At 39.6% G+C, this 26,792-nt stretch overlaps 1 protein-coding gene across 2 annotated transcripts in view; it reads left to right on the forward strand.

Annotated features, from left to right (window-relative positions):
* FAM160B1 (family with sequence similarity 160 member B1) overlaps positions 1 to 21,867 on the forward strand; it is a 37,969-nt gene extending 16,102 nt beyond the window's left edge. Inside the window, exons 7-18 of one of the 2 annotated variants that reach the window (XM_038140616.1) lie at positions 1,518 to 1,811; positions 2,667 to 2,863; positions 4,058 to 4,172; positions 4,278 to 4,354; positions 4,459 to 4,651; positions 5,874 to 6,043; positions 6,877 to 7,020; positions 8,716 to 8,806; positions 10,522 to 10,665; positions 13,254 to 13,394; positions 14,144 to 14,247; positions 14,337 to 21,867. In XM_038140616.1, the coding sequence (XP_037996544.1) occupies positions 1,518 to 1,811; positions 2,667 to 2,863; positions 4,058 to 4,172; positions 4,278 to 4,354; positions 4,459 to 4,651; positions 5,874 to 6,043; positions 6,877 to 7,020; positions 8,716 to 8,806; positions 10,522 to 10,665; positions 13,254 to 13,394; positions 14,144 to 14,247; positions 14,337 to 14,442 (1,776 nt within the window). In that variant the 3' untranslated portion in view covers positions 14,443 to 21,867. The remainder of the gene's footprint in view (positions 1 to 1,517; positions 1,812 to 2,666; positions 2,864 to 4,057; positions 4,173 to 4,277; positions 4,355 to 4,458; positions 4,652 to 5,873; positions 6,044 to 6,876; positions 7,021 to 8,715; positions 8,807 to 10,521; positions 10,666 to 13,253; positions 13,395 to 14,143; positions 14,248 to 14,336) is intronic. The other variant, XM_038140617.1, reaches the window with a different exon arrangement.
* Positions 21,868 to 26,792: the final 4,925 nt, after the last annotated feature.

The following is a 26,792-nucleotide window of genomic DNA, read 5'->3' on the forward strand; positions in this document are numbered from 1 at the left end:
AAATGGCAGAAGAATCCAGACATGAAGTAATAAGCCACTGTAAGATAAAATAAGTATTTTACAGAATATTGCCCAGTTTTTGAAAAAATAAAAGCTTTTCCCTTTAACAACTCTGCCTGCAGCTTGAGTGGTGCCAGCAACAGTGTTGAGTCCAGGATTGAAATGCTGTTCCAACCTTTATGTGCAAGGGTCATTGTTGTGATTCAGATATTTCTGTGTATTGATGAGGATGTTGAGGATATTGCTACTGAAGGACTGCAGGAGCTCTGGTGATAGCAAACTTGGTTCAGACAGACACCTTCTTATAGCTTTGCCAGCCTTGCACTTTTCACACTGACAAAAAAAACAAAGCATATTGAAGCAGTAATTTTTCTACTGCATTCAAAGAGCATCCTTATTTTGCTGCTTTTGCCACTGGTTTGCTTCTCCAGGGAATTGGTTCTCTGAGTGCATCACAATGCCCAGTGCAAATTCCCCACAATGAATGCATGGCCCTCAAGCAAGTCTTCTCTAGTTTGCTGCCTCACTGTCATGTACTCAGTCCCTGCTGGTTTGTCTGTACTAAAATCCATTAACCCCAAATGGTTAGTCTTTTAAATTATTAATGCTTGAGATATATTTGTAATAATTTTGGTGTTATCATAGAGAAGGGAACCGTTTGGATTTATAATCTCACTGCTGTTCTCACTTGAAAGAAATGTCTTGTGCTGCATTCTAATTTATGATTCCAATAAAGTATTCTTCACCTGTGCTTATGCCAGAACACTGAATTCTTGCCTTTCTGTGAGTTTCTTCATGGTATCACACAGCACAAATTTAAATGTCTTTTTATGTGCTGTAGACAGATTTATGGGAAGACAGATGGGTTGCCTTTTGTCAGGCAAAGCAGAGATAGTTTGGAGCCTCCAAGAAGGTTCTCTGTGACTTTTTAGAGTATCCAGCTAACTTCTAATACCTTTGTCCATTCAATCTACTCATTTTTTTCTTCTTGAGAAACACAATTTGAGAGAACTTTGTTGTCAGAAAGGTGTTTCTTTCCCTTTCCTGTTGAAGATAAAATCTCAAGAAATTTAGAATTATTTTACTTGGGTAATTCCAACTCAAAATAGTGTTTCAGACATTAGATGAATGTGAGGCCTTGACACAGAAAGGAATGTTTTATAAAAAGTGCTAAGTCCTAAAGGTGCCACCCACAAGATAAATGAAAAACCTCTATCAAATTGTGGGCAAATCAAATATGTGCCTTCAGTAGTGAAAGAAAAAGCTGCCATCCTTTTGTAAATGGCATATTCAGCCTTGAAGCAAAATGTATAGGGTTTAAGAGAAATTTAAGCAGATTTAAAAGTGTCCTAGGTTTATAAAACACCCACGCTCCCACAGCCTTGTACATTTTACATGGTTACTGTATCCAGCCTTGACTACTTCAAATGTTGATGTTAAAAAAATTGCTTTTAGTAAACTTCTGCTTCAGGATGAACAGTAATTTCAGCTGTGTAATTCCAAAAAATGCTTTGCAGAATAAGTTAAAAGCAATGGCTCTCCAAGGATCAGCAAGTGTAATCACAGAAGACATGATCAAAGACCAAGAGTCCGTGACAACAGACACGGGGCAGCCTGGCCAGCCTGAGGAGACGCCCGGTGCTGCTGGAGCCGAGCACATGGAGAAGGAGGATGAGCTCCCACAACAGGCAGAGGAGCTCTCTTTCAGTCTGGATGAACTCAATGTCACATCATCGCCTGAGTCCTCCACTGCTTGTCCAAATCAAGACTATAATTTAGTGAATTCTCTACTAAACCTCACTAAAAGTCCTGTGAGTTGGTTTTTTTATTTGGTCTTAGGGGTTTTTTTCCACTCTGTTTGATAAAATGAAATAGTTGGATGTTGTGTGAAGTGGGCAGAGGGAGTGAATAAACACACTGTATTGTAGCTATAAAACGTGAGAGTTTTTGCAGGCACTTTTTGTAAATTGGCAATTTTCTCTGTAAATTCAGATTAAAGTAAAAATATTGTTTTAGAAAATTAATACTAAGCTTGTTGATGGTAATATAAGTGGGTTTTTTAAGAAACTTGTATAGGGTGCTGTATGTTTCACAGAAAAACTACACAGGATAATCAGAAGGTTAAATATATCACAAGAAAATGTTTTTTAAATTCCTTTCAATTGTTCTGACTTAACCAAAACCACTCTCTGTAATGGCACTGAGCTATCTCTAGGAGTGGGTTTTCTTTTTAAAAAGCCTGTTGTATGTCCTACCCAGCTCAATCATCAAATTCAGACTTAGATTCTTTTAGAAAATTTAGATGAGGTTTGGGTAAGCCTGTAATTGCTGCAGCAGTGGTGAGAGCAGAAAACCAAGTCTACGACTGTACCTCATTATTGTTACATGAGTAGTTTACAGGATTTGGTATCTTGATCTCAAGGTGACCTACAGCTCTAGTTCTGTCAGCTGGAAGGTTGCATTCTTGTATTTCACACAAAATCAGGTGAAAATCTTTATTTTGTAGCATCCAAATTCACTAGAGTTAATATCTGAGAAGGCAACAACAATAAATGTATTCAGTCACTGTGGGGGAGTGGAGAGGTTTTATTTGGAAGGTGTTTGCTTCTTGATTTCCAGTGGCCTTCATTCACTCTCTGATTAATTCTTCCATGCCCTTCTGCCAGGACGGCCGGATAGCAGTCAAGGCCTGTGAAGGTCTCATGCTTTTGGTGAGTTTGCCAGAACCAGCAGCAGCCAAGTGCCTGACTCAAAGCACTTGTTTATGTGAATTGTTGACAGACAGGCTGGCCACCCTCTACAAAGCCTTGCCTCAGTCACTGGATCCCTTAGACATTGAAACAGTGGAGGCAATTAACTGGGGGTAAGAATTTTATTTTTGTATTTAATACTCAAAGTGACTTTACACCTTTCCCTGAAACTAATTTGATAGGTAGATAATGTATAAAATATTCCCCCCCACATACAGGCTAAAGCCTCAAGGGCAGAGCTGAGTTAGAGCTGGAGCACAGTGGTGCACTTGGGGTGTCCAGTGTAACTGTGATTTCTGACATGGGGCCAGGTCTGCCTGCCAGTCCCCGGCAGAGATTCCTCAGGGGGCAAGTTTTTCCACTGGGTTACATCAGCAGTTTCTAGTGGTGTCACTGTAGTACCAGGTGTGGATTATATTCTAATGCAGATATCAAGGATTTAGGAAGCATAAACTTCTCACTGTACACAGTGAGCATTGTAAGCTGCTGTGAGGAGCAGGAAGGGTCTTATTTGTTAACAGGCTGTTGTTGCAAAATTTTTGCAGCAAAAAAGAAGAAGGAAAGAGTTGCTGCATAAGTCATCAGCATGAAGCAAAAGATACATGCCTGTTATCCTAACTGCTTGTAATTTAGATTCTTAAAACATTTATCTTCCCCACTCTGCCTTCATTATTATGAATTGCTACTGATCTGTTAGTACTGAGACAAAAGTAGGTATTTGCAAAATGCCTAGCAAAATTTCTGGTGATTGGAGTTTGAAATTAGAAGGGGAAAACCCACAACTTTAAATTGTGGGATAAATAAACAGTGTAGTTTTTTACCAAAGAAAGTTGTGTATTTGTTATTCCTTACAGCCCTTAAATTGAGATAGATGTTTCTTTCTGAAACACACACTCTAGTTCAGGTATACACTGTGTGGTTTTGGTCGACTTGCCTTAGGTCACTTACAGAGCAGAGAAGAACAATTGCCTTCATTTTATGGTTCTGTGACTACAGGAGTTACTGATTCATTTTCTGTAGTCTGTGTATTCTGGGAGAACAGACTTGGTGATCAGTTTTCCCCTCTGACTCCAGAAACACTTAACCAGAGTTCCTGTGCTATACATTCTGTGTTTCCTTTAGCATGTACTGAATACCTGTGTTGTGATGGCACTGCCAGATCCATAGAGACCGGCAGAAAAGCTTTTCTAATGTTCCCTTCATTACAAGTTGGTCATTAATTATTCTGTTAGGTTCAATAAGAATGGAGTCCAAGATTCTTCAACTACTTGTAGACTAAATAAATATTTTTTCTCTGTGTGCTCTAGTTTGGATTCCTACAGCCACAAAGAAGATGCATCTGCTTTTCCAGGGAAAAGAGCATTGATTTCATTTCTTTCTTGGTTTGACTACTGTGATCAACTCATCAAAGAAGCACAAAAGGTTTGAAATGTGTTCAGATTATACAAATATATTCAGAAAATAAATAGTTCCAGTTGTTTCCTAGCTTCTGAGTTTGAGACACACCATTTTGTACTTTTGTTTCAGACGACTGCTGTTGCTATGGCAAAAGCTGTGCGGGAACGATTCTTCATTGATGTTATGGAACCTCAGCTGATGCAAACGTGAGTAGCATCCTACAAAACACAGCAGAACAGAATCTGAATCAAGCTGATTTTTGGGGGAGCAGAAATCCACTCCATATCTGATATGAAAATGTTTCATTCAGTTCAGAGATTGGAATCCTCACGTCAACTGCACTGTTGCACCGCATTGTTCGTCAGGTGACTTCGGATGTGCTGCTGCAGGAGCTGGTGTATTTTATCCTTGGAGAGCACAGAGAGCCGGAAACGCTGACAGACATCAACAGGCATCCACTGCGGCACAGGCTGATCGAGCACTGTGATCACATTTCTGATGAGGTGAGGGCTGATCTGGCACAGGAATGTCTGCTGGCCAGTTCTGGAGTCTGGAGAGTCTGTAAAGATACCGTTGTGAGGACTTCTCATACTTGTGTCCAGTAACATTTTTTCCCAAGAAAGAAAATTCTGGCTCTTGGCCCTACAAATTCCCTTTAGAAAATGAAGTCAAGCTGTTTTCTCCACCTAGCAATATTTCCTTTTTTTTTTTTTTTTGCTAAGGATTTTTTGGTGAATTTGCGTGCCCACTATGCATATCCAGTTAGACTTGCTTGTCTGTAAGATCGAGTGAACTGAGTTTTTGTAATTGCATTTTAATTTGTTGCTGTTATTTTCCATCTTGTGTCAATTCTGTCTTATTATCATATAAGATACAGATAAAAACTTGGAGTTTATATGTACTAAGTGTGGTTGGAGGATAAATGCAATGCCAATTAAAAGATGATGTGATAATTTTAAGCTCTTTACATATACTAAGCATCATTTAAACAATTTACTTCAGTAAAATCCCTCCTCAGAAGCTGCTTGCTTCATTTTTTCCATGAAACAACCTCAGCCCTCTACTTTTTCAAATAAAACCCAAGCTTGCCTGAAATACAAATCTGTGTTTTCTCATACCCATTTTTTCAGTATGCCTACCTGCTCACCCTGTCAGAATGAGTTATCTCTGTAAATCAGTTATCTTTGCAAAGCTAAGCACTCTCAAGCAGTCTTGAAAAATTGTCATTGTATTGCTTAAAGTCAGTGTTCCTTTAAAAACCTACATAAGAACTCCATGTAAAAATCTTAGCCTATAGATCTAGTCACAATATCCCAGTATTACTTTCTTTTTTCCTGGGTGTTTATTACTAACTTTAGGTCCTGTTGTGGGTCTCATTTGCACGATGATAATCATCTTCCAGCATGGATCTAACTAGAACAGAAAGCCAGATTCTGAGTTCTCTGTATGCTCTTTTTATTGTTATTTTGGCAGATTTCAGAACAGGTATTTTAACGGGGAAAAAAAAAAAGCATTCCCATAGTGATTTTCAAATGTATGTGAACTCTTCATCCATGTTTATACCACATGTAGCACCATAATTTCCTATTTTTTCTTATGATTTTGTTTCCTTCCATAATGTCAGTAAGTAATTGCAATGTTCTAGAATGGACAAAGCAGATAAAAGGCAAAAGGCACAGGGCAGCAGTGCATCATTTTATTGAGTTTTTACTCTTTCTGTTGTAGATAAGCATAATGACTTTACGAATGTTTGAGCACCTTTTGCAAAAACCCAATGAGCACATCCTTTATAATTTGGTTCTGAGAAATTTGGAAGAAAGAAACTACATGGAATACAAGCCTCCCTGTCAAGAAGATAAAGATGTGGTAGAGAATGGACAGATTGCTGGAGCAGTGTAAGTTTCATTTTTAAGAGAAGTTTTCACAACAAGTAACTTGGATCCTTATTTTTAGAACAAAACACGTTTTTTTCCCAGTAATTGAAAGAAAAGTGAGCCTGGAGAGCACTTGAGTGCTCTATGTATTAATCCATATCCGTAAAGTGATGCAGAAATTCCTACATCAGCAACTTATGGAAACTCTTAGAACAGGAACAGAAAATCTAAAATTACCACAAGCCTCTTTGCAGAACAATAGACACTCCGAGGTTTTCGTGTCTCAATTTATTTATGCATCTACCAAGCTTAAATCTATGCATATTTTATTGCAATCAGTGAGAATATTCTTGCAGTCAATAACTTCAGTGTTTTGCTTACATTTATGTTCTAGTCACTTTTGATGGAAGAACATTTCTGAGGCACTACATAAATAAATAAAATATTGAGGCACTACATAATATGTGTATGCTAAGTAACTCTTATAACTCAATGTTTTAGTGAAGGAGAGGTAAGGACTGGCCACACAAGCTATTTTAGTCATCTAGAATAATTTAAATATGTCCTGGAGTAGAACTCTCACGTGACAAATATGGCTGAGAAGTTCTAAGTGACTTGATGCAGTAATTTTGTTCGAGTCAAAAATGTCTTGTCTGTTGTTTACATTGTTGGGTATTTGCAAAGATTGCTATTTCTGAATATTAATTATGTAATACATTGTGGATATTGTTATGTTCTGGAACACATCCTCATTGTTCAGAGAAGAAAAAGAGCCTGCCTTATGACCCAGAGATTTTCCTGCCTTTCATAACATTCTGTGGATGATTATGTTTTTGTCTAATGTAATTTCACAGAGATCTGGAGGAAGATCCATTGTTTACTGATCTGTCTCCAGATAACGCATTGTCAGCTCAGGAGTGGCTCAGTGCTTCTCCACCTGTCAGTCCAGAACATCCAAAAAATGATGGGAAGACTGAAGTTCATAAAATTGTAAATAGGTGAGTTGAAACAAAGACTTGAGGAAATGTCTGAATGTGTGGGTGTCTGCACACACTGTGCAAATTAAATGTGTACTCTGTAATGGATGTTATTTTGTGCCAGCTGGGAAAATTACTCCACAGAAGGAAATTGTGGCATTTTATCAGAAAGCTACTTCTGAAAGATTAGAGCTTGCATTAATTCAACATAAATGAGAAAAGTAGAAGAATTTTGTAGCTAATGATTGAATACTCAGAATTCACAATTATAAAAGTTGCTTTTTGCAGAAATATTTGCTGTAGTTAAAATGCTGTTACAGGACTTGTCTTTCCTGGACAAGTCTGGGGAGTCTTGCCATAAACCTTTCAGGGGAAAAAAACACCCTCAAACTTCCTTAGAACTTCGAAGTTCCATAAAAACATACATAAAAGGAAATAATTGCCATGCTAGAGATAACCTTCTGTTCCCTGAAAGTCAGGGGGCACCTGTGTCACCTGTGACATACCTCAGTGCCTGTCAGACTCACTGCAAATTGGATATCACAAAGAGGACAAGCTCTACTCTAAGCAACTTAGTGATGGTAATTCTCTTAGGAACTAATATTAGGACGAGGGCTGTTTGCTCTGTCAATACTTGGTAGCACAGCAGCACTGGTGTGTCAGTGCTGACCTATCTGCCTGCCCAGAAATAATCAAAGGTGTTAGCCAAAGGAAGCACACAGCCCAGGGACAGCCAGGACACAGCGACATCATCACTTCTTGCCCTCTTTCCCCCAGTGTTGCTATTTATAGTTTATGGTGGACATGGTTTGGAGCAAAGACACAAAGAGCACTCTCCTAAATTCACCTCATGTAACCTGCATCAGGGGATAGAAATGTTTTCTGATTTGCAGTGTCCTGCAAATTTGTATTTTTTGAGATAAGATGAACTCCACATGAAAAGTCAGCTACTACATATTTCTGCATATAAATTCTATAGGAGTGTCCAGCAGTTCTTGTGGTATAATGAAGGCTGAAATTTGGAATCAGGGTCCAAACCCTGGGTTTTATTTTGCTGTCCAGAAATTTCAATGGGTTTAACTTTTTTTTTTTTTTTTTAAGTTACAAATATTATTCAGAATTTCCTGATGCATTTTACACCAGATATTGGTGAAGTAATAAGGACAGAGTATTTGACTACACACCTAGCAAAGGCAATTATAGTTGTAACTGGGACATTTATATGCAAATACTCCTGGTGTGTCTTGGATGTTAATTTTTTTGCCACAACAAACTGGTAAATAAAACTACCTATGAAGTAGTTTAAGAAGAATTTTATCTGTAATTCTTCTTCTCTTTTGGCTCATTTATTCCCAAGTATATTTTGTTTTAGCTCTAGTAAGATGGAGTCTGACCTTTAGCAAATACTTGACCTATTTATGAATATTCCCTTTAATCTTTCTGCTGATTCTCAGAAAATGCTTCTACTGATGACTTTACCTCTAGTGCCAGATACAAAAGTTCTCAAGTATATACCTTGTTATTACCTATAGTAGTTGGAATAGGTAGGCTTAAATAGATTTTGTGTTCTCTGTTCTTCACATAAAGTTATGGTAGAGTGTGTGGCTTAATTGGCCAGACAGTTCAGCATTGTGTGTACACTGCTACAGATGATGAGAAAGTATTGATCTGGTGCTCTGTGGAATACAGTCATTAACGTACGTTTTTTCTCTTCAGTTTTCTCTGTCTTGTACCTGATGAAGCAAAGTCGTCATACCATGTGGAGGGTACAGGTTATGATACTTACCTCAGAGATGCCCACAGACAAGTAAGTCAGTGACTCTTCCTTAGTCCTTGAGAGTTTGAAATGCTGGTGAGAATATACAAATGGTTCTGTAAATAGTCGTATTAAATGCATCTTTTGGTAATGGAAGATGGGAAAATTCAATTTTCATTTTTAATGAAAACTTACCTTTGGAGATCTTTTGATGATTAATTCACCTTGTATTGCACTAGTGGGAATAATGGATGACATTAAATGCATTAATATTCATATAACAAATACAGTGAGAGAAAACCTGAACTGCAGATAGATTCTTAATTTGCTTCTGCATTTATCTGCATTCTCTTGGAGAATTGCCTGCCAAGCTGTTTGAAAGAGCTAAAGAGAAATTAAAATGCTGCATAGGAGTTATGCAATCTGGGACTTTGCAAATAAAAGCTCATCTCAGGGAATGCACAGCCTAAGGCATTCATATTTGAAGTTGGGAGGTGGGGTAGGCAGGGAAAGCTTTATGATTTACTGTTTAGAAATAAGTGCAAGTTTTGCTTTTACAAACACAGTTTCCTTGGTCAGAGGACAGTCACTGTTTGTTTGCAGCTTTCTTATTGAAACCCTGTGAATCTTCTAGAATAGAAAAAATCATGCAAAGGAGCTGAGTAACTGAGAGCTATATTTAGTAGGTAGTTCAAAAATTCCATAACCTTGGAATTATGTTATCAGCTGCTAAAGATGGGACATTGGATTTCTGTATTTATATTGCTTCATCTGTAGTCTCTCCTGAAAAGAAAGGGAATAGAAAGTAGAGAATAAGGAAACAAAGGTTGATGTAAAATTCCCCTATGTTGTATTCTTGGATGCCAGAAACCACTTATCATCTTCGTCTTTCATTCATGTCTTGGGAAAAAGAGTGTACTGGGAGTTATTAGAGAGCAGAATTGGTTTCTGTCACTTCCTGATGATGATATGGCTACTGTTAAAATATTTACCCCCTAAGAGTAGCCGTGCCTGTTGCTGTTATTACATCCAAATAGCTGTTGTGCTTCCTTATTGCTATTCCTGGAAGCCTGCAGTAGTAGGTAAGCTACAATCAGTGCAGAATTTTTTGAGTCTGTTTTCTGACTGTTTTGCTTCCATTTCTTCCTGTCTTCTTTATTTTCTCTGCTTCAGCTTGTGCTCCTTTCAAGGTGTAATTCCTTGTAAGTGAGGCATCAGGCAGCACAAAGCAAATACAGGGCAAGGTAGAAAAAGACTGCCAGGGGTGTTAGGAAACAAAGAGAGGGAAGAGGAAGCCCTGAAATACTTTTAGTTTGTATGTTCTGCATGTACACGTGCTTTTCCTGTCCTGGGAATTAGGGAGCAGAAGGGTTTGGATAGCAAGATTAGCTACACATAATGCAGTAGAAGTGTGGAAATCTACTCTCAAGAAGATGGTTAAGAATGCAATTCCAGCTTCAAAGGAACCCTGATTAGGTTGTGTATTGTTGGTGCTGCTTTGTGTTTTGGCCCCAGCTGCTTTTTGAGAGCTCTGTTCTCCACTCACTGCTTCTCAAGCTACCCTAGTAGCAGGAATATCTCCAGGAGAATGAGGTGCCTGCTGAAGTGGTTTTACTGATAGTGTTTACTTTAGAATGATTGATCTTTTTGAGCTTAGATTTATAATTTAAGCTACCAATTATGGTTTTAAGGTGTATGGACTATCAGAGGAAATGAAACAGTTTCCGTGGAGGTTGAAGTGTGTTTTCCTCACTACTTTTTTGTAGTTCCGGGATTATTGTGTCATTTGCTTACGGTGGGAGTGGCCTGGATCTCCCAGATCTTTGGAAAAGTGCAATTTAGAAGCGTCATTTTTTGAAGGACACTTCTTGAAAGTTCTGTTTGAAAGAATGGGGAGGATTCTTGATCAGGTAAGAAAAAACAACAATTCCATTTCTGATACTTATCACTTTTAAAGAGCTGATCACCATCAGGTCCTGCGAATTCCCATCACTCTATATTATAGTGTCATATTATTGTGTAATGTGCCATTTCCTGGTCGTAAGCCTGACAAGAGCCATTTGTGCATAAAAATGCACAGGGAACATGTGTAGGAAGCCAGGAGTAGCCTCTAGGTCAGCTCTGTGAGTGTTCATGGGAACACTCTGATATGAATCTGTGATGCCAGAAAGCTTTGCAGAGGTGGTAGCTCTCACTAACCTCATTTCTGACAGAAGATAGCTCAGGCACACAAGTGAAGTAACTTGTTTCAAAGACTTCATGTGCTAGACACTACCTTCTTCCTCCTGCTATTACAAATTTCTGTAGAACTGACTGTACCCTAAGATTTTTTTAAAATTTCCTGAACTTCAAAATTTGCTGGGTTTAATCTTTTTAGCTACAGGGAATTTTTTTAGAATTTATCTGATATGGGGCCATTTAACTGAGTCTGCTGACATATGGACAGAAATAAAAGCTCTGTGTGAAGAAGCAGCTTTCTTTAATGCTCTCAATTAGTTGGAATCACAACAGCAATCTGTCAGAACAATGCAGCACGTGTTACTCCTTTGTTTCCTTCTTCTCTTGTGAACACCAGATAATGCTCATACCTTCAAAGCTTCCTAATGAATCGGCTGATTCAAACAGCTCTAAAGACCTTCTCCTACAGTTCAGCTAGGTAGGCAGTGAATAGATTTATGGAAGGAATTTTTGTCTCTCTCTGCAGAATAACTGCAATAATAACTCAAAATGTAGTGATCTCTTTTACCTGTAACATCTGTGGTCCAGGGGCTGAAAGCTTCATTTGTTAGGAGATTGGGATGAATCTATTGCTGGACTGCCAAGTGCAGAAATAACTGCCACTGACTGGAAGAAATAAGTGCTTTCATTTCAAAAGATTTATGAGGCAACTTTGCAATGCAATAGTGTGCGGTAACAAATTCAAGAATAAGATACCTAAATATTACTTATGTGGGCACATGTAGTCAGTGGGAATTTTGTCAGAGCAGCCCCAGTAGTCCCTGGGGCTCTTAGGCTGAAAGGCAAGTAGGTGTCTCTTTCAGAGCAGAGTGAATCACTCAGCTTCCTCGATTCTGTGGACTGAAAGCTCCACTCAGGTGCCTGAGCTCAGGTATCTGTTGCCATTTTTGTGGTGTCCAGGATATTCCCAGAAGTTTGTGGTTGCAACACAGATCTTGCAGGATCCACTCTCTGTGGAACCATCGAGGGACCAGCAGATACTTGGGAGCATCTGAGATGGCAGGAGATGTTTGTGTGTGGGCAGGTGTATGAAGTGTCAGATCTCTGGTGAGTCAGCTAATGAGAGCTTAGACATGTAGACATGGCTAAATGTATCTGTCTTAATCTGAGGCTGAATTCATCCAAATCTCTCAGATCTGAAAAGGGGAAGAATCTGTTCTCTTGTTCTTCAGTGGGATGCTAACTTGAGAGCATAAAGATGAGAATTTGAGGTCATTGAATCCTCCTCTTCTAGGTGTAATGATGCCAGTGAGGGTGTTACTGCCAATGTGCAGTCAGAGATTAAATGAGGAAGGGCCCTGTAATCCACCTAGATCAGAAAGGCTGATTGACACAGAGGTGTTACCAAAGGAATGTCTGTCCCTCTCTTGTAAACTTAGTCTGTTCTGCCACTGAAGAAATGGAAGGAGGTTTTACTAGTTTGTAAATTCTGGGCTGAATTAAAATGTCAGCTTGTTTTCACTGGGATGCCAAAATCAAAGACAATAAAAAATGTTTTGAAACATAAAGAAGCCATGGTGAAAATGCTTGCTTTTATGGAAATAAGTTTCTTACTAGAATGGTCAAATCCTTTAAACTAGGCACTTTTTTTTTCCTGGAAAATTAGGTACTATTTTATTCCTTATAACTGATAAGCTTTTTCCAGCATCTGACAGTGTTGCCTCTCCCATTTGGTTGATTTGGGGAAGGGAGGTAGACAAGAAGCTCAGAATTTCCTGCTGCTTTCCCAGCCCAGGACAAATCCCATCTCCCATAGGTTGCTGCCACAAGATGGCCAAGCCTTCTGCAGTGTTTTTTTCCCAGAAAAAAAATAAAGTAGAAGAGAAATAACATATTAGCTGCAAACATGGATTTGTCTCTGGCAATTTCCTGAGCTCATATATTTTACAATTTCCCAGGAGAAGCAAGCAGATGTTTAATCTAGGCTGATTCCATGCTATTTCTTTAGTTGAAGAAATATTATACGGGAAGAGGACTTGCCCTGCAATAAACAAGTGTGCAAATCTTCAAAAGGTTGTAGCAGTGATACAGATAATAACAGATAACAGATATAACAGATAATAACATCTAATGCCCAACTGTCATATTCACAGCACTGCTCTTGTGAAAAGCAGAAGTTGGGTCTGTCTTCTAATCTAACTTTTTATCTTTATTTATTCATAACCCTGTGTAAAAAGTTCTAGTAGTTAAATAAACATGAGGTGGATGGAAGGAAGCCAGCATGAAAATAACTAAGCACTGTGTTTCCCTCTTTTTGCAGCCCTATGATGTAAATTTACAAGTTACGTCAGTGTTGTCCAAACTGTCCCTGTTTCCCCACCCTCACATACACGAATACCTTTTGGATCCTTACGTCAACCTCGCCTCTGGCTGCAAGTCTCTCTTCTCTGTGATTGTCAGGGTGAGTAAACACAGCAATAATTGCACATGGCTGTACAGCAATAATATATTTAGTAACTTTGTCATTAGGGGTAGTAGTTGCTGGGTATTTTAATTCGGTAAATGTTTATCATTGAAAGCTGATTTTGAATCAAGACTGGGCCCACATGGGTATCTCTGCTCATACTCTTTTTTTTCTGATTAAGGGTGTTCTTGACAGTGAAGTCCTGGATTTATCAAAAGTCCCCTTCTTCTCCAATTCCATCTCTTCCTGCCAGACTTGCATCCTAGAAGTGCTGGCTGGGTGCCTGTCACACTGCAGTGTCCTCAGTCAGAATCCCTCGCTCACCCCACGCACCAGCTGTTACTAGGCTGGTCAGGAGCCTGTTAATGATGCTTGCCCAATAGTAACAGAGGGCTTGGCTCCCTTTCTCCCTATGCCTTCCCCAGCAGCCCTCCTGTTCCAAATACAGCCTTCACTCTCTCTCCTTGTGCTTTCCTAGGCCCAGGAATTCACTGGTTGATTGTCTATGTCAACATTTTAAAAGACAAATTAATCATTGATGTAATTAAAACAATCAATGCTAGTTGTGACAAGTGCAAGTAAGGCTTTTGTATTTCTTTACTTTCTGCACTCACCCTCTTTTTGGGCAGAGCAGCCTCTCTGCAGGTTGTTCTGTGAGCCTGAGGATGCTGAAGTGGGCACCGAGGGTGCTGCCAGGCACTCTGCAGAGGTGTTAACTTTGTGTGTTGATGGCCTGGGCTTTACAGGTCGTCGGGGACCTCATGGTTAGAATCCAGCGCATCCCAGATTTCACTCCCAAACTTCTGCTGGTCAGAAAACGCCTGCTGGGCTTGGAGCCAGAAGGGCCCATGTGAGTAAACGCATTGCTCGTTCTCTGAGGCGCGTGGCTGGGTTTGTGTGTGCCAGTCCTGATTCCCTGCAATCCTCTTCCTGTCCCAGCATTGACCACATGACGTTACTAGAGGGCGTGATTGTGCTGGAGGAGTTCTGCAAGGAGCTGGCGGCGATCGCCTTTGTCAAGTACCACACCTCAGCCACGCCCTGAGCAGCCGGGCCGAGCCACCCCCGGAGGGCCGCTGACAACACCCAGAGACAAGGGGGTGCCTGCGGGCCAAGTGGCACAAAAGGGGATGTTGGGAAGACTTCACCAGATCTTGAGATTGCAAATGGACTTGGAATATGAGCAAAGGCATTTGGGGAGAAACCAACAGGCAGCCTTTCTAGACACTGTGAAGAGCTGCAAAAGCTGCTTGAAGAACCACAGCCATCAGACCTTGGTTATTCTGATGACAATGTTTAGAAGGTTTGGGCTCTTGTATGTCCTGGGGCTCACATGCACCAATTTGCTCTTTGTGACCATATTACTTTTAAAAAAGCAAATTAATTTTATAACATTTTAATGCGTTAATTCTTTTTCTTTTCAGTTGGATATATGAAAGAAAACCACACCTATAGTTTCGATGTATGTTATTAAAAATGAAGAAGTTAAAAAAATCCACCAATCCATATACAAGAGGATATGTTAATGAGGGATCATTTTGCTCTTGGTAGATCTTAAGTACAACTCTGAGCTTGATTCCTCATTGGTTTACTCCAAGAAATCGATCAGTCTAAGATCAATACTAAAGAAATTAATCCTCATTTGGCATCACGTCCATAACAAATATATCTGAAGTGTATGTGTTTGTAGCATGCTTGTCTCTGTCATTCCAAGTGATTGATATCCAGGTCATCCATGTAACTAGATTTACTTTAGATTTTTACATAGGAACTTTAGTTGTTTGACTCATGTCACCTTTACATTATAGGTTAATTGTAGGTCATCAGTAGTTGTTGCTGAAACAGTATTTTTAATTTCTTTTAAATTGGTATTAGTCTGAATTGGTTTAAGACTCTTTTGTGCCTTGAAAATCAGCAGCATAAACATTCTGTTATTTTGAGAGACATTTTTATTGCTTATCTAACCATCACAGTGATGCCAACTCAGTTAAAGCATTGATAACTTATTTAGGACCAAAATTTGCACCTGCTTTTCACAGTGCTGGGATGCAGGAATGCCTCTCAGTGACTCCTTTTCCTTGTGAATGCCATCAGCCAGGACAGATACTGGCATTGCAAGCAGAGGACACTTCAGGGTGCTTTGCTTCTGCCCTCCAGAGGGTCCTCACTGCCAGGTGGCTGTGCTGGACCTTGCAGTCACACATAGTGACCTGTCCTGCTCCCCACACTTGTGGGTAGGACCCCTTTCCCCTCCTTTGAACAAGGCCAGGTAGAGCTCAGCTCCTTCTGTTTACATTGTCTTTCCTCCTTTCCTGCCCCATGTTTGCACAGCTAATGCCCATTTCAGATGTCATTGCTCATATGCAAACATAGACTAATTTATTCAGTCACTAGAATTCCTCTGCATTTACATGGCTGTACCTAGAATCAGATTCTGCTCTTTATCTATGCCTTTGAGGTCTTGTTTTTTAATATTTATGGAAGCTGGATGTTAAGAGACCTTCTAAGTTAGCAGGTTAATTAGAGCAGTGTCACAGTTAATGGGCTAAATTTATTCTTGTCACCAGTGAAGAGCATCCTGCTGTAAGAGCTTCCAGCACAGGTTCAGCTGGAGAAAGCAGTTCTGGAACTGGGGAAACATTTTGGCAGGTAAAATCTGTATCCCCTGTACTGGGACACTTTTGTAAAAACTGTTGCATTTCTCTGGCAAACAAAAGCATGTTTTACTTCTTCAACTGTTGGTTTTTTTTCTTTATTTAGCTCCAAAGTGTTTTCAGGTCCAAGTAGCATAGTAGGACAAGATTTGAATAAAATACACTTCATTTTTCTTCTTGAGAAACATACCTTGAATATAGCAAATAATTTTTAGTGATCTGCATTGCAGACAGTCCACATTCAGAGTTTACTTAATACCTGACACATAGTTTAGAACATGTTGATGTCTATGCAGAGTGATGTTTAATGCATACATTTGTCATTTATAAGGTCCCAATTCAGCAAAACAGTCAAACATAAGCTTAATTTCAAGTATTTTTTCCTTAAATCACAATCTTTTACATGTATAAAGTTAAGCAGTTGAGCAGAAATGCTGATGCTTTACTGAATTTGGGTCTTTGTTGGTTTTGCTTGAGCTTAATTACTTTTTCCTCAAATCATCTGGTTTTTTTTAGCATATTATCCAGAATACTTCTAATGTCCCAATTTCAGTGGAAACTGGAAGTGGTAATACTACTATAAAGTGAGTGAAATGTTAAACAAAACTTGCATGAGCATTCCGAGTAATATAAGAATTGATAAAGCTATTCAAGAGTTGCCTGATCTCAAATGAAAGCATTAACATCACTTCCTTTGTTGTGCTGTTTTCACTGGTAGCTGAACTCATTACCCTGAAAGGCTGCAGCCTCTGTGGCATTCTAATGCAAAACACTGCAGAGCTGCAAACACAGCTCCTTAAGCTTGTCCATGAGGAAAATAAGTGGATGGAACTGTGATCACTCTGAAATTCAGGCTATGTTTGTTCAGTCTCCAGTGACATTGGTGACGTTCTCTTGCAAACCAAATGTTACTTAGTTGATAAATTTATAAGACATGGATCCATCCTCACACAAGTGAAGCCATCCTTAAAGTTGCTTTAGCGTAAACTGCTTTTGTGAGTGCTGCCTACAAACCCTTATTACCATACCTGATGACAATGACCTTTATTTTTGTAAAAGTGCTTTAATCTTTCTTAAGAGATGGAACTCATTTAATTATTTTTGTGGAGATATTTTTCGTGCACTTTTTTTTTAATGATTAGAAGTTAGTTCAGGTCCATGTTTTCACCTTTTGATCTATGCATGTCATTGAGGAGCCCATTTTGTTTCTGTGTGCATGTGTTTGTATGTGGTTATTTATTACCCAGAGAGGGACACCAGAGAAAATACTTGGCCTGAAGAGTTCATGGCTTGTGCAGATCCTCCAGATGTCAGTGGGAAAAACAAGTGCTCATCAGCTTAGAGAGTTGTGCCACTGGTATTAGATAGAAATACTTGAGATGGGATTCTAGAATAACTTTTTATTTCAAAAAGCAGATTCAGACCACATTCTAATCCTGATGCACATGTGTGTAAATAGAAGCATTGTTTGTTTTATTTTTTTTCATTTATAGTATGTATTTGATTTAGACTGATTTAGAAATTTTTGTAATAAGCCATGTGCTAGCTCTGGTAGAACAAGTTTGTCCTTAGGTTCTCCTATGACTGTAATATTCCTGGTATTCAGATTCTGTCTGTGTAATGTTCTTACTCTATATTTGTCTGTGCAATATAAAAGCTGTGACTTGAGGCACAGCTTGAGTCTGGTTGTACATCACCTATGTATATATATACATATATATATAAAAGGACCAGAATCCCGAGCTTGCTTACACTATGATTAGTGTAAATATTGCCACACTTTGTTTTACAGGGCACAAGTAATCATGGAATGGCTTTGTAAATGCATGGTAATTTCTACCATAACCTGCTGTGCAGTCTCACAGGTGACATTTTATTAGTGCTCTTTGTCTTGCTAGAAGAAATACTAACCTGAAGGACTTGGTGAGATTAAAGGGTCCTGGAATAGACCTGGGGCTACATGGAAAATCCATATCTGATATTGCATATCATACAGGGTTTTCAAACCATGTCCTCAATGCTTTCTGTGCCCTGTAAAATAGTGTAATTATATAAAATATATACTCCTTGTTTTGCCTCCTGCCTTGTTTACATTAAACAGAGGATATTCAGTAAAAATTTTCTAATAAACTTTGTGTAGGTCACTTACTAACAGTGTTGCCAAGGTTTCACAGATGTGGGAATTTCCAGTGAGGAATTGTTGAAACAGCCACATTACCAGACACAGAATATTAAGTTTTATGAAGGAGGTTGTGATAAAACTCAACTTTTTGTGCTAAAAAATGCATGGAGGATTAAAAGGGATATTCTCAAAATAAATTAATTTCAGTGAAGCCACTGCTTCTATTATTACAGAATCCATAATTTTGTATGGGTGACCTTGAGACAGAATATTTTACATCATGCCTTTGATCCTGAAGTCCTCATTTATTTTGAGTCTGTCACTACAGCATCTTCTGGGATAAGTGTGTTTCCTGTGCTGTGCTGTGCAGGGCTTGGACTGAATCAGCATGCTCTTGCCCAGGAGAATGGGAAACTTAGGGAAACGGGCAGGCTGGAGCCATCCCGGGCACATATTAACATCAGCTCTTTCCTGGGAGCCCTGATATCCTTCCAGAAAGGCTGCAGCTGGTCAAGGCCTTGGTTCTCTATTGCATTTGAGTGCAGAGTGTGTCAGTCACAGCACTGGTTTGGTGGAGACAAATGTCATGGGGGTGAGTGAGCATAGTTTCTTCCTTCAGGGCCTTCCAGGCTTTTATACACAGGGGTTTATATATGTTTTTATATACTTTTAAATTGTGTTTGTTGTGTGTTTTTTCTACTTTTGGTTTCCTTCTAGTTTTCATCAGCCTTTAAAATATCTTGTTGCTCTGTAGGATCCCCTCTGAGAGCTGCACTTGGATGTTAAGCTATTCCTTCTCGGTATTTAACATCTGCAAGTGCTCTTACATCTTTAATAAGAACAGTGCTACAGCAAGATGATGCACTTGACAGCTTTCATTATAGCTCTCTGCATCTTTCTCCCATCCTCTTGGTCTCAGAGATTGTCATCTCCCACCCCAGATCATTTATCTGCTGTGCCTGCATGAAGCATTCAGAGATTTAGGGAGACTTTGCTTCCTCAAGCAGTGAGGAAGTTGTATCAAATAGAATGTTTTGCATCTTACATTTTTCTCTTACTTTGATATTCTTGAAATGACTGAGTTATTGAAGCATGGTTATCTTATGCCGCTTGCATTCTGATACAAGATTTTGGGACTCTACATCCTGTTGGGGGGGAAAGAAAAAAAAGAGTGCTATCAGTGTGTGGTCTCTATTTCATATTCATTAACTTATTGTGCAGATTATCAGCCAGAGTTCTCTGTGTAGATACAAGAGGCACAGATCTACTGATTTTGTTAACCTTTAAATATCAGCAGAACTGGTGCTGTCAAAGCCTCAAGGATTTTGCTGGTTTGGTATGTGATCCAATTGGATTAAAGTGGATTAATGCTCAGTGAAGTGAATCTGTCCCAGGTTGTATGAGCCCTTTCAGCCTGAACTGTGTGTTCCTGGTGCATCTTTTATCAGCTGAGGCTCCCTTTGAATGCTGAGAGAAAGAACTGAAGAGCAGTTCAGGAATCAAGTGAAGCATATGGTGGATTAAAATTTTCAGGTGTCATAAGCTTCTTGGAAATGCCAAAAAGACAGTGTGAAATTTTAAATTTTACATGTTTTGACTGGTTGCCTTTGGAGTTAGATGTGTGCCTTTGGAGTCGGGTCTGTGAGGATAAAATCTTGGAACATGGTGTCTCACTGGTGTCTCACTTGATTGCCCTTACTAGGATGGCACATCCATTCTCAACTATGCTTCATTGAATTCCTGCTCGTTATTACAATTAATGCTGCTGCTGGTATGAAATCTGCCACAACACTGCTGTGGAACTCATAACTTTGCCAGTGTCTTGGAACTTTGACAAAAAAAGTAGATACATCTTGCTAGCTTTGCCTTTTTGCTCTACAGCATCATAACTCAATAGGGGTTTGTGTGGTGTCCCCTTCCTCTAGTGAAACATTTTACAGGCTGAAAAATAAGGAAACACATGAAAGGGAAAAGCCTATTTCTGTGCTAGGCTGGAGGAACATATTCTCTTAATCACCTTAATTTTCAAAAAGTTGGAACTCATTTTCTAAAGGGAATGCTTCTCTTCCAAAAAGAGGGAGGGTATCCTCCACAGGGAGCCCTAGACAGTGAAGATAAACCTGCTTCAGTAGTTTGCCCTGAGCATGGCAGAAATGTGGTATTTATTTTATATATTTGAAGATGTGTAGTATCTGAACTCCAGTTTGGAGAGATGAAGAAGGTTAAAATGTAAGTCTTTGTGCTGTGTAATACATATAACAAGAGACAGGAAACAGGAAGTTCTGCAGAAAATAGCAAAAGATCTTATTTTGGAGAGGAGAGCAACAGAGGTAACTAAGTTTAGCATCGTTAAATTATAGTCTTAAGGTTAGAGGAACATTAGTTCCCAATAAAAAGGTTTGGAAGACTTAAGCAGCAAGACTGAAAGAATTATGAAACCTTAATTGATGAGAATGCAATTATGAATGAAGTAACACTGTTGAGGCAAACTGAAACTCCTTGTCAGTGAAAACTTCCTGACCTTGAATGTCACTAGGTCAGAAGTGGAAGGAGCCTGTAACCTCACACTTTTGAAGCCAGACTGGACAAAAACCATGGAATGTTTCCCGAGGGAACCGGCCTGTGTCGGTGAGGAGGTGAGGCAAACACACAGTTACATCCTCAGACTCCCAGCTGATGAACAATTCCAGCATGACTTGGGTTTGTTCTGCTGGCAAGCAGGGACATGGACTGATCCCCTTGAGCATCTCCTGTAAATGAGGGAAGTTGCTGCAGCCTGAGGAAAGCAATTTTCAGCTTTCCCGAGCGCCACTCACTGACACAAGAGCCCCTGTGCAGACGCAGCACCCATCGCACGCAGCGCGGGCACGGCTTGATTAGCAGGGCAGGATCCCCCCATGCTGAGCTGCCTTGGAGAGAAGAACCAAATCACCTGCTCTCTGCATCGTCATTAGCCTTTACTTGAGAAACCCTCTTCTACTTCCCTCATCTCCACATCCACAGGAAGCACCTGTCAAGTTCATATTTCTTAATTTGGGTCATGAGTTTTTATTTCCTAGCATTTCAGAGACTCCTGTTTTTACTGTTAGCAGGCTGTCCATCAACACTGCACATTTCCAGGCAATTTTCCTTTCAGCTTCCTGAAAGGGAAAAAAAAAATCTTTGTATTGTTTATCCTGGCTTTTAGACTTACATTCTTCTGCCTTGTTAATTCCATCCTTTCAAATCCCTGAAAATGTTTTTTGTCTTGTCCTTCACCTTGAGGATTCAGTAGTCAGCATTTTGTGCAGCTCAGCAGGCAGGGAGGGTTATGGACAGCATGGATGAAATCGGAGCTGCTTCTGCCCACCCAGGTCCAGCTGCAGGAGGAAATCCCACCTGCATAGTAAATGGGGTGGAGTGCTCAGAGGGAAAACCTGGAGACACTGAATTCTATGGGAATTTTGCTGTTAGTAGGAATGCACACAGTCTTCACTCTCTGCTTTGCAAACTCATGGCATTTCTGATAATGGTTTTTTTCAGAAGGAAAACCAGGGATGAAAATTAAGAAAAAAGTGGTTACTGAAGAAAACCAGATAGCCTGGACATGCTTAAAAGAAAGACCCTCAAACCAATATCTTCTACTGACCTGGCAGCAGTTCTGAGCTTCCCAACAGCCGTGTTTGGTGCCAGCTCAGCACAGGGACAGGACCTGGATCAGCTCTGGCATCAGTTGTCCATGTGTAGGACAACTTGTCTGGGACCAGGCGAAATACAACAATTTGTAACCCTCAGAGGGCATTTTAAAGAATTGCCATCAAAATAAAGATAAACCAATGAGAGGAGAAACATATTTCATATCCAGTTATATAATATTTACAATAGATGTGAAATATAAGTCATATCTATAATATTTCTAATTGCTTACACTGGCAAAAACTTAGCAGGATCATAGAAGATACATACTTAAGCCAGTAATATCTGAAGTATTCCCCTCTCAGAGACATCCAGCAGAAGGCTGCTTTGCTGTTGGTAAATAAGACCTTCCATTAACACTTAGAACTCTGCTGTGCCCTGACTTTCTGCCAAAATTTAGGAAAAGTAGTAGTAATACTGGCTAAATAATGCATCAAAACTGTGTGAGAAGTTTCATTATATATATTTTTTTTAATACTTAAATATATAAATAATGTCTGCTTCTCTGTAGCCATGATCTCAGCTTAGATCATTAAATAAGGAGTTGGTTTAATATCAGCCAATAAAACACAATAAACCTTGATGTTTCCAAGATGGCAAATATGCTTATCAGACCATATTTTTACATTCTAAAAGATCAAGAGTGAGCACAAACCCTTTTTCCCCCTTTTATAATTAATTCCAAATGTCAATTTGAGCTACTAATATAATTCTAATTGCCAAATTCCTAAAATAAGGTTGCCTTTTTGTTTCTAAATATCAACCAAACAGAATAATGAAAAAATAGATGCCTTGATATGATTAAATGTGATCTGATCAACAGTGGGATAGGCCCACGGCTTCCTCTCTCTTCAGTTTATGTCTGGCAAATGAGATGCTGGCAAGGACTGTTCTGGCTGGCCCTGCCTAAGAGGGGAAAGCTGCAACATGAAAAGTTTCTACCTTTTACTTGTGGAGTAGAAAATGGAAATACATTATGATGGGTACTTTGAGATTATGGCATATATACTTTTCCTGGAAACCATTAATTTTATATTTCACTTTATTCCAGGAGGAAGCAAAGGTGTGGGAACTGCAAATAATGCCGTGCTAATAATTCCAGCCACCCTCTGCAGCAGTTGATGCCATTTCAAGGCACATTTTACTCTTTAGCCCTGATCACTGTCTTGTGCTGCCAATTGTTTCGTTATTTTTAAGCAGTTTGCTTACTAACCACGCACTGAGGTGATGCTGAGTATTCTGAGCAATTTTGTTGAGTTTGTGGTTTTGAGTGGCAAATAGGTTTTTCTCTCCCTGTGACAGATGGATGACTTAGTCTGTTAATAGAGGAAGCTGTCACAGAGGAATTCCACGTATAGACTTCATTTACATTTTTAAAGTGCAAGCTATATAGGTGAAATTCATCTTTTCAGCTCTTCAGATATTAAACTGTTTGATGGAAGGGGCTTGATTTAGTCCTGACTCAGTTTTCTACAGTAACTTTCTGTGCCCAGCAGCTTATGAACAATTACCAAAAGCCCCTAAGAAATTGCTCCAACATTGGCCTCGTTGTTTATTACTTCAGTGGAAAAGTGTGGACTGCATGCATAAACTGACCCAAATGCCAGACAGAGAAGTTCTCCAGGTTGAAACTGAAATTTGATAATGAAAACTTGCACCATAATGAGCCAAGGTCAGTGTAATTGTGTAACTCTACTATTTCAGCAGCTGAAGATTCCACCTGATTAACCTATTTATAGCATTGTATTAATTCAGTACCATTTATTCCAGATGCTCCATGGAATTTTATAAACAGCCAAGGAGACACCAACCCTGAGTGCAGTATGGAATGAGCTGGCTTTCATTAAGTTAACTCCTGATATTCTGCCGATCCCCTACCTTGAGCAATGCATTAGCAGGGTCTGAGTTGGATGACAAATGAGAAACTTAAAAATAGCATAATAATGCAGCTGTGAGTCCCTGTTGTATTGTATTGCCATCACTGTTAACAGGCCACAGGTTTAGTGCCGTGTTTGCAAGGTATAAAATGGGTTAGAAGATGTATAAATGAACCCAAATAGGTCTTAGACTGAGACAGAAGCATCACCATGAACATCACAGTCCTCCTGGGGAAAGGCTCCAGACACCAGTGACCTTCAGCACCAGCACCAACATGACCACTGAGCCCTGAGGAGCAGGGAAGGGGACCACAACATCAGAAAATGGGGTAAAACACAGGAAAGAGACTTTTAACTGTTATTATTGGCACTGGAATTTTTTGTGCCTAGAAAAAGCTGCTTCTTTCTGTGATAATTATATCTGGGCTGATGTGGCTCTTGGAACAGACTGCAAGTATAAGAGATAAGAGGATCAAAAACACCAGGAAAAGTTTAGTCTCCTGCTGCCAGGGAGAAGACTCTGGCAAAACAGGGACAGATACTTCCATCTTCTGATGAAAAATGTCATCTGTTTTGTTGTTGGTTTTGATCCTGATACCCTCCATGCTGTGGAAAAGCTGCTTGAGGGCTTTTCCTGCCTGAGATCAGTGACATTTGATCTGAAATCTGTCTGGAGCCCAGACTGGGGATATGCATGAGGCTGTTGGTAAATACCATTCTTCAACATTTAAATGGTGCTGTAGCTCCAACTGGGAGACTTCAACTGAGTGAAGCCACACCATCCCTATTAAAGAAACAAGAGAACACCCAAGTCCTGTCTCCAACCATGCATTTTATAAGAAAAGCTCTTTTTCTTTGGTTCGAATATAAACATATCTACTCAAATCATATTCTTCTCCACTGCTGCCTCCAGGTTTATCCAGAATAAAAAATTGCTACTGTGACAGTCAGTATGACCAGACTGCTAAAATAGAAACATGGAATTTCATTCAGATGATCATCATTATTTAATCCAGCAAATACTAAAATTTCATTTCAGCAGAACATATTTTTCTTTGGGTTGGGTCCCAAATAATTTCATTCCCTGGCTTTTGCATTGTTTCAGTGGCAACCTACTCACACCATAATTATTCTTAAGGGAGTCAGTGTGCATGTGGGGAACAAAGCTCTCCCTCATCAGTGGCTACCATTCTTAGTAAACATTTGTCTCTTCGTTCCCTGAATCACTGTTGTGAAGCATTTCCAGAGAGCTGATAATCACGATTTAAACCATTATGTTTTCCACCATTTATAAGCATGTCTGAGCCAGAAATCATTCTGTGGCTGTTGCTGCTGCATCCTTCAGGGACAAAATGTTCTAAAGAGCTAATGTTGCTCTTTCATTAAGAAACCTATTCAGAACCACAGAGAGTGATTTTGACAGTGCAATTGGTAGTTGCTCGAGGGCAGGAGCTTGACAGAAGTCCTATTTTAAGCTAAATGAATGTATTCTGTTTATTTAAAGAAGCAGAGTCAGTTCTAGATTTTGGTATGCATGCACAAGTATACACCTGTGCATCTTGTGTGCTCTGCCTGTCCAGATTGCACAAAATGATGCTGCCTTGATACATAAAAAAATGTCTGCTGCTGGGGAGCCCTGGCATGAAGACTAGGAAAGAAGGGAAAAAGAAAAAACAGAGATTCCTCCAAACCCAAGATCAGTCATGTAACCATATCTCATGTTTTTGTAGCATGAACACATTTTGCTTTTTCATTCAGAATCATAGAATCATTTTGGTTGCAAAGGACCTCTGTTTATTTAAAGATCATCAAGATATCTTTAAGATCATCAAGATCTTTTAATAAATCTTTAGGATCCTTAAGATTTATTAAAAGACCATCAAGTCCAGCCATTAACTCAGCACTAGTGGTGTCACGACCACCACTAAACCATGTCCCCCAGTGCCACATCTACACATCTTTTAAATCCACCACCCAGGGGATGGTGACTCCAGCAGTTCCCTGGGCAGCCTGTTCCAATGCCTGACCAGCCTTTCAGTGAAGAAATTTTTCCTAATATCCAATCTAAACCTCCTCTGCTGCAACTTGAGTCCATTTCCTCTTGTCACCTAGGAGAAAATACCAACCCCACCCATGTTTTGCTGGGGTTAGGTGTGGATGGAGAGAGAAAGGCATTAAGTGAAGAAGGGAAATTGATGTGAAGGTCACTGAGATCCAAAGTGACAGAAGAGATTAAGTCCTTGCAAAGATGAACAGGGCTGTGGTTTCACATCATGGTTTTTCTGGTGGCAAAGCTGGTTTTCAAAAGTTCATATCCTTAGCTGCTGGGCGTTGTGTTATATAAACAACACTACACTGGTCATTGCATCACAGCCCAGAAAGTTCAACCAGCACAGGCAAAGGCTGTGAACTGCTGCAGAGGTGGAAATGTGAACCAAGGTGGGAATGGGCAGCACGTTTCCATTTGCCTCCATGGGCAGAACTGGAAAGAGCAGCAATCTGAGAAGGAAGGGTGCTTATGGGGCTGAGCCGTGGTGTGGGGAGCTGGAGGAAGCTGGTTTCTGTTCCTGACCCTGCTGCATGACCCATCACCTCTGTTACTACAGCGTGAGAGAAATATTACTGACAGTATTTCTTCAGAAGGGTATAGTTATGTCTCATTAATGCAAGAGTAATGGAAGATGGTGTAAGAACACAGCATTGTGACGAGACCCTCTCATCTTTATGAGTGTCACTGCTCAGGTAATCACGGACTTTCAGAATTAGATCTCCTGGTAGTGCTACCAAACACATGCTGGTGTCTTAGCAAAATGTTCTTTGCGAGGACTTTGGAGATCAAAGAAGCCTGGGCTTGATTGGAAACCAGTTATCTACTGTTGTGTGGACCTTTGAAAACTAACAGGATTTTTATTTCCTTTGCCCTTTGATCCCCAAAATGAGCAATATAAAGATAAGGAATATGATAACAAAAGAGTAGAAGTACCAAGCAGAGTGGAAAGGGAAAGAAGAAAGTGCCTATAGGTTAGTTGGATAGATTAAAAACCAAAAATTTAAAAATCAGGTTTCT

Source organism: Motacilla alba, chromosome 6 (assembly GCF_015832195.1).
Source record: "Motacilla alba alba isolate MOTALB_02 chromosome 6, Motacilla_alba_V1.0_pri, whole genome shotgun sequence".
Taxonomy (NCBI): domain Eukaryota; kingdom Metazoa; phylum Chordata; class Aves; order Passeriformes; family Motacillidae; genus Motacilla; species Motacilla alba.